The 7,663-nt window shown below is 40.5% G+C and overlaps 1 protein-coding gene across 3 annotated transcripts; it reads left to right on the top strand.

The window, feature by feature from the left end:
* Positions 1–1,243: 1,243 nt before the first annotated feature.
* nif3l1 (NIF3 NGG1 interacting factor 3-like 1 (S. cerevisiae)) lies at positions 1,244–6,324 on the top strand. Of its 3 annotated transcripts, none has more exons than XM_038736279.1 (7): positions 1,244–1,350; positions 2,211–2,833; positions 2,947–3,103; positions 3,836–3,959; positions 4,252–4,390; positions 5,572–5,655; positions 5,791–6,324. In XM_038736279.1, the coding sequence occupies exons 2-7, from the start codon at positions 2,221–2,223 to the stop codon at positions 5,973–5,975; spliced, it is 1,302 nt and encodes a 433-aa protein (XP_038592207.1). In that variant the 5' UTR covers positions 1,244–1,350; positions 2,211–2,220; the 3' UTR covers positions 5,976–6,324. The 3 variants fall into 3 exon arrangements, with proteins under 3 accessions (XP_038592207.1, XP_038592206.1, XP_038592208.1); XM_038736278.1 differs by having other exon boundaries at positions 1,250–1,360; XM_038736280.1 differs by having other exon boundaries at positions 1,275–1,293.
* The last annotated feature ends 1,339 nt before the right edge of the window (positions 6,325–7,663 follow it).

Genomic DNA, 7,663 nt, shown 5'->3' with positions numbered 1-7,663 from the left:
GGAAAGATTTACGTTGTTTCATTGTGTTTATAATGTAAATGTAATGTGTGACGTGCAGTGAGATTAAAGTGTGGGTAATTGAAGAGGGGGTCCTGTTGGACCAGAAAGGAGTAGTGCATGCAGAGAGGTCAGCCAGGGGAAGACTCAGATGATGTAATGTTTGCTGCCTGGGCCTTTGCCCTGATCCTTCCCTGATTCCTCTAGCATCCAGTGTAGACATTTATTGCATTAATCCACAATAATCTCTCTCTGGGTTGCTCTCTGACTCAATTCAGTAGCCACTCTGCCCAGAAGCTTGATGCCCTGCACTTAATGTGACCTGCCCTTTTTATCCTTTGCAGTCATCTCCCAATATTTATAACCCTCTACTTTATTAAGATAAGAGATAAGATAGACTTTATTGATCCCACACAGGGGAAATTCATATGTTATTCCAAAGGTCCTAGTGATATTTCTGCTCTGTTACTGGACCAGCAGCCCTGTGAGAGTTAATGCAGCTTATCAAAGTCCAGTCTTTTCCTGTGCACATTAATCTGTCAGTGTGTTTTATAACATTACAGCGTTACATCATTACAACAGCTACATAATGTTTGCTCCTGGTTTAAGATGTTTTTCACCAATTGAGCTAAATCCAAAGTGGCTCAGTGGGATACTGACTTTAAAAAAAAATAAAAATATTCTAGTTATTTAATTTAGTGCTTTTATAAAAATGTTTATCAGGACTAATTTAGAAAGAAGAACTGACTGTCACAGGACACATCTGTTGAGGGGATAAGGAAATGGTGTGTGTTTGCGCATCGCTTATTACAATAAAATGCTTTAATTTAATTAATAGTTTTGCAGATAATTATGAAGCAGAAGTGTATCCCAGAAAGAAAGCTCTGAGTAATTAATCTGTCTTTAAAGATCTGTCAGTAGCCACAATTATTATTTTCAGTGGTAGGCTATGTAGTATCTCAGATTAGACTGTTTTTTAAAATGCAGTTCAATGCAGTTTTCTGACCTGCTAAGCATAAAAATCGTATTGGCAAAGTCTTCATTATAGACCAGATTATGCAGATTAAGAATTTATTAATATTTTTTGTTTGACGTAATTCATCCACCATAAAGTGAAACACTGGTGACATTTGACTGGAATATAGTTATTTAAGCAGTCTTAAAACCACAAGCGTTGCCACTTTTTTACACAAGAAGTGCCCACATTGAAGTTCACTGACATTTTATCTATCCAATCAAAAGCGTTGCAGTAAGAAACTGAACCCGGAAGGAGACAATCCTCCTTCAAGTTCTCCAGTAAGTGAAGTGTCATTTGTTCAGCGACAGAGCGATAAGAGTCTTCTTAAGTGAAAGGCAAGCGAAAGTATGATAAGTTCACTCGTGCACATATTGACATGTTGATACTGTGTTTTTAAACATATTAAGTGCGCATTAGTAGCTAATGTTAGCTAACGCTGCTGGTAGCTGCACGCTTCGCAGCAGTCAGTCACACCTCATAGTAACTTTAGGTCGTGTTAGATCTAAATAAGGCAGTACAGCACTTTACTCACACAGCAACAGTTAACTAAATATCATGCTTCAGGTTCAGAAATTGATCTACCTCGTTAGATTAGATATTCGTCTAACAGTACAAAGTATGAGGTTGTGTGCATCTTTTTGCTAACTCACTGCTCAGACTGGTGATGTCTAAATGGAGGTTTTTCCTGGCCAGGTGTTTTGTGAAGTGGGATCTAGATTGAGGTGGCTGAAAGGGTTTCAGGGTGTCAAGTTTGGAAAATGGAACAAAACTGAACCACTAAACAAGAACAAGTCCATTTTTCACAAGTTGGTTTCTGTTCTTACTGTTTGAGCAGAGTGATGAATCGCTTGTTGGATTGATTGGCTCACGACTGATGGATTGGTTTGCGTCACGGGTGCCACCACTATTGAATTGTTAAGAGATTTTTTAAAGTCAATGTTTCATCTGTGAAAGTTCAGAAAACTGATAAAATCTCCCTAAAATCAAAGATATTCGATTCATAATCATATAAAACAGAAAGAAAACCTGCAGGTCCTCTCATTTTATTTAGAAGTTTAGTATACTTAGAAGTTAGTTAAATCTGTGAATTACTTAAACAGTCAATTATCAGAATATATTTCTGTAGTACACTCATTTTGCTCTTAGGTGTTAAGTTAGGAATTCATTAGCAATTCTTTTTCTTTTGTCCTTACAGGTTTCCACTGATGTTGACTGGATGTAGAAACCTTTCTGGGACATCTTTTTCACTCGCCTATAGAAGCCTTTGTACCAGGAGGAGCTTGACCTCACTAGCGCATTTCTACCCTTCTAACTCAAAAGTTGTATCCATCCCTCCATTGCTCCCTTCACTGAGTCACTGTCACAGCCTCTTGACAAGCCAGCCAGCCTCAGTCCCTCTTCACTCATCTGTCTGCTTCTCTTGCAGCCACTGCCTCTCTCATTCTGCTCACTGTTCTGCCGTGATGGAGCTGAAAGAGCTCCTGCAGGTGTTAGAGCAGCTTGCTCCTCTGTCTCTGGCAGAGTCGTGGGACAATGTTGGCCTGCTGGTTGAGCCCAGCAAACCTCGGCCTATTAAAACCATCCTGTTAACCAACGACCTTACAGATGCTGTCATGGCGGAGGCAGAGGCCATGAGCTGTGACCTCATTATCTCATATCACCCTCCGTTGTTTCGGCCAATCAAGCGTCTGGTTCAGAAAGACTGGAAGCAGCGATTGGCCATCCGGGCTGTGGAGGCCAGGATAGCGATATTCTCCCCTCACACTTCATGGGATAGTGTTAAAGGAGGAGTAAACGACTGGCTGGTCGGGGGACTTGGTAAGAGGTCGTTCTAAATGGAAGATGTGTCACACATACCTACAGACCAAATGTCCTTCTTCATGTCTTCCCTGAGTGTATTTTTCCCTCGGGTGTCTGTCCGTGACTTTCAGGTAGCGGTCAGGTGTCTGTGCTGAGTCAGGCCCTCGGCGGCGCCTCCCACCGTCACAAACTGGAATTCGCGGTCAAAAGTACAGAGGAACTAAACGCTGTTGTGGAGGAACTGAAGGCTTGTGACAGAGGAACAACACTACAACATTCAGTCAGCAGGTCCTCTACATATTTGCATAAACCAACACGTGTACAGGGATATAATTATAGTTATTATAGGGCCATTTAGGTGGTTTTGCACGTGTGGCCTTGTAACTAAGTTCTGCAGACCATTTCCAAAACAAACAACAAGATTTACATTGATTTCTTTTCATTCAAGCACCTTTTACTTTAACTTCACTCATTTCTGTATGGCTTGAAATCACCTTACAGACATCTGAAACGTTCACAGTGAATCCAGTGTTCTTTTAGTCTGCTTTTTGTCAAAGTTGTGAAAACTGTGTTTGTGCAAGATTTAGAGTATAGTTGCCTGTATTAATGAAGAAAGAGCCAATGCTACTGTATAGTCACACCATCCAGTATTGTTTATTTACATTCTGGATTTTCAAGACACTTAGCTTGTAAATGTAATGCATTTTGGGATTTGACTTTCACCTCATTGATATCAAAGCTTCCACACTCCTGACACTACTCTTATCTTCATCACCACAAGCTGGTAAAATTACTCTGACAACAAAGTAAAGGCTGAATATTATGCACTCTGATTGATTACCTATTTTCAGCAACTTTCAAGTCTGAATGGTGACTTTGATAAAAATACAGAAAAGAACAGAAATGAATGATTTATGTCAAAGAATGTGCACTTTGTAATAATATGTTTAAACATGCAAAAACTAATAGTCACTACTAAGGTCCTTTGCACTGGTGAGTAACAGTTTATTTGTGCAACAGACCAGACAGCAGTGGGATCCATGTCAGTGTAACCTGCAATGACTCAGCGCTGACCCCCAGTGTCCAGACACTCTTTCGACACAATGCTCCAAGCCAGTCCCTCACCATCCAGAAGTTTGAAAAGGTACACCACAAACACATCACTGTTAGAGGATGAACTAAAGAACCTCAAGAAATTCAAGAAATGCCATGTTGTTTAGATTAACGTTCGTATTTTTAAGAAATAACGCAGTTTTATCAATCAGGAACTGAAACAAAAAAGATAAAGCTCTATATTGATCTTTTTTTAAATCTACCTTTACATTCCACAAAAAAATGTGGATGGTTATAATATAATATACTAATAACCTGTTTTATGTGCAGTAGTTGCTTTTTTATTTTATTTTAACTAACTACTCCCCTTTCACTCCCTACAGCCCCCTCTCCCAGGCCATGGCCAAGGGCGACTTAGTGTTTTGGACCAGCCAGTAACCGTGGCAACAGCCATTCAGAAACTGAAGTCCCACTTGGGTTTGAGTCACCTGCGTTTGGCTCTGGGACTGGGGCGGACACTAGGTAATGAACTCTTATACAACCTCAGGATTTTGTTACTGGTATTATAAATTAAATAAAAAATATGAAGGATGGGAACTCTCATTTATTAGGCGAGTGTTGGGGGCAGTAGATTTCCTGAATGGTCTGCAGTTTTTATACCAAGCAGACAACTCGACTGGTTTCACAAATTGGCACAAATGAAATCTGAGCAAGAGGAAATTGTTGGTAAATTTAGTTTAGTTTAGATTAAGAGATGAAATTTAAGGAACTACCAAGGATTAAATTACACTGTAGTTCAGCATGCCTTCATACAAACCAAACCACTCTGTTAACAATACATATTATGACAACATGTGTTCCTCTAAGGGGTAAATAGACCTAATTATGATGAATTACACAAATACAGACCGTATTTCAAGCCAACGTGACCCTAACAAATAGCTTTTAAAATGTTTAATCTGGTCAAGCATGTCATAAAGGCCTTGAAACCTCAGGGTTCTACCTGAAGATTGACAGTAGTGAAATCAAAATGATTAATTGGTCCTCAGATGTAAATGTGTGTTTTACTAAAGGCTTGTGCAGACTACATGACTTTCAGCGTTGGCCAATGGCCGTGCCGTTCACACTACACAACTTGCCATCTTGTGAGGGGAGTCTGAAGTCGTTGTAGCGTTCACACTATGTAACTGATCGGTGACAGGGGTCACACACTACACAAGCTGACAACGACTCTGTCACCCAATGCAGGAAACAGCTGTTGTTTGTTTTTGTAAAGATAGAAATTATAAAGACTAAGAATATGGGTGAAAGAATAGATTAGCACCATAGACTGTATATATAAAAAGGTAGCAGGGATTGTCTAAGATACAGAGAGAGCTGGAGGTGAGTAAAGAGTGTTTGCGGTGAAAAAGCAGCTGCCTGCTCTGCCAAATGCCTGCTCTCTTTGGCTGGATTTGATGCCATGTCGGCCGACTCTTCCAGATATTCGGCATGCTAGATATCTGGCAGACAGGTGATCTGTCAGAAATGTGTTGGGGAGCCGTTTTGATGCGTCGTCGTGTAGTTCACATATAATGACTGGCGACTGCCGATCGATCACAGATTTACCACAGCCCGACGGTCACCGAGCTCGCCGACCGGCAAATTGGGCTTAAAATTGTATAGTGTAAACTAGGCTTAAGTCTTTATTCTGATATTTCCAGAGTCCTCTGTGTGTTCTGTGGCCGTGTGTGCTGGATCTGGGGCCTCAGTACTGAATGGAGTCCAGGCCGACCTCTATATCACAGGTAGATATTAAGTAAAAATCCAATGTAGGTTTCATTCAAAATAATTGTATATGCCTGATATTATTCATTTTACTATCAATTTATTTCCTTGACATTGTAATGCCTGCTGATGTAATTATTCTATCCATTGTTCAGGTGAGATGTCCCACCATGAAGTGCTGGATGCCGTTGCAAAGGGAACTAGCGTTCTCCTCAGTGACCACAGCAACAGCGAGCGGGGATTTCTGACCGTGTTCAGGGAGAAGCTGGCTGTGCGTCTCCCTGAGAGTGTAACAGTGGTAGTGTCGAAGGCTGACAGAGATCCTCTGGAGGTGGTCTGACTGACTTCGAGCTACAGTTGCACTAGTTGTCTGTTGGATACATTTTCACTGTTTTGACTGGATAAAATTGACGATATTACAAAAACACTGTCTGCTTTTTCTAAGGGTACAATTCAAATTGATGTGTGTGACAACACATGATTGCATAAAAACCCTATTTTCCATGCAGGCTCTTTATGTAAGGCTATCTAGTGACTGTAAAACAGTAGCAGTAGCTAAAACAGTATTTCAGTGTATCTGCGCCTCATGTAATGATGAAAAGTGCTTCCTTGGTTGATGGTGTACTATTTATCTACTATTTATCATGTATTTCTGGCAGGCTCTTAATAAAACTGGGTTTTGGGTGATAAAAAAAATGTAGGCGTGCATCCTCAGCCCACAAATGTGCACAGTGAGAGCCGAAGATCAAGTATGTAATCTGAATGCATGTGTCTTATGCATGCAGAGGATTTATTTACGGAAAACAGATGGCAACCAAAGAGTAATCCTTGGGAGATTAAAAGGCTTGTGCCGTCAAAAACATGCTGGAGGAAATCGGACAAGTTCCTGTGATGCAGGAATTGTTCAAACAGCAGGAACACCTGCACCAATCTGAGCTAAATGATGAAAATGTAAAGGCAAATACTTCTTATGATAGCGTATAAAATGCACTCATCAGAAAATAAATCAACTGTTTTTACAATGACCTGACCTTTAGACCTCAGGGAGCTAACAAAGGTGGATATCAAACCACTTAGCACATACATGTCAAAGAGCAGTCCTATGGTAATTCTTAATGCACTGTAAACAGCAAACACTAGCTTCCCCCACTCCAGTAATGGCAAAACAAGTAATTGTCATCTTTGGCTGTTACAGAGTCTGTTTGCTGCAGCGCCTGCGACACACCTGTTAAGCTCGTAAAAACATTAAGAGACGTCACACACACCTTGCTGCCCCCATCAAGGTAATGACCTTTCTCTCAGTGTGGCGTTCACACCTCCACTTCCTCTCAGTCCCCCTTCGCTTTTATCCTCCTCCTGACACACACACACACGTGGATGCATACAAATGGAGAAGGAAAACAACAACTAGAACAACATTTATACTTCGCTCCTGTGAAGTGACTCCAGCTGTGACTCTTTATTTTGGGAGAAACGTCAGGTAGATTTTGGCTTCTCTTCTTCCCTTTTCTGAGTATTGATCCTCGCATGATGATGCGAACATGACATCTCCGACCCAGATAAAACCACACAGTTTATCCTGTTCGATTATTTAATTTACAATGGCTCGAATCATGATGTAACTGTATAATCTGCTAAAGAATCAACCAACAAGAGTCTGGTTCTTGCATACTAAAACCTTTAATGAGGATTTGTTGTGACCATTATCACTTCAAGGAACAGAAGCAGAATGGGGAACGTGTTGATTTATGGCCATTAAATCAACAGCCACAAAATAAAAAAAGAGAAAACCAGTGCTTTTGTCCTGCTCACTGCCTGTTGAATCTTTCTCAAACCCTTTTGCAACTTGTTTACATACATCTTATTGCATTTTCTCTTTCCGCTTCACATTTTGCACTGATTAGACACTTATTTCCTCATATCGAGTGGTGGAATGTAATTAAGTAGATTCACTTAAGTATTGCACTGAAGTACAAGTTTAAAGTGTTTAGCTACATTCTTCGGCTTCACTACATTTCAGTGGGAAAT

Source organism: Micropterus salmoides, unplaced genomic scaffold (assembly GCF_014851395.1).
Source record: "Micropterus salmoides isolate LMB-PRFRI ecotype aquatic unplaced genomic scaffold, ASM1485139v1 Ms_hic_scaffold_21, whole genome shotgun sequence".
Classification (NCBI taxonomy): domain Eukaryota; kingdom Metazoa; phylum Chordata; class Actinopteri; order Centrarchiformes; family Centrarchidae; genus Micropterus; species Micropterus salmoides.
The sequence above is the reverse complement of the archived record's forward strand: the minus strand, read 5'-3'. Positions and strand labels throughout refer to the sequence as shown.

Excerpts from the sequence above, each read along its gene's own strand:
- nif3l1 (XM_038736279.1), top strand. The coding sequence starts at position 2,221 with ATGTTGACTGGATGTAGAAACCTTTCTGGGACATCTTTTTCACTCGCC. Across the intron at positions 3,104-3,835 it reads CTACAACATTCAGTCAGCAG|ACCAGACAGCAGTGGGATCC; the intron begins GTCCTCTACATA and ends TTTGTGCAACAG. Across the intron at positions 4,391-5,571 it reads GGGACTGGGGCGGACACTAG|AGTCCTCTGTGTGTTCTGTG; the intron begins GTAATGAACTCT and ends TGATATTTCCAG.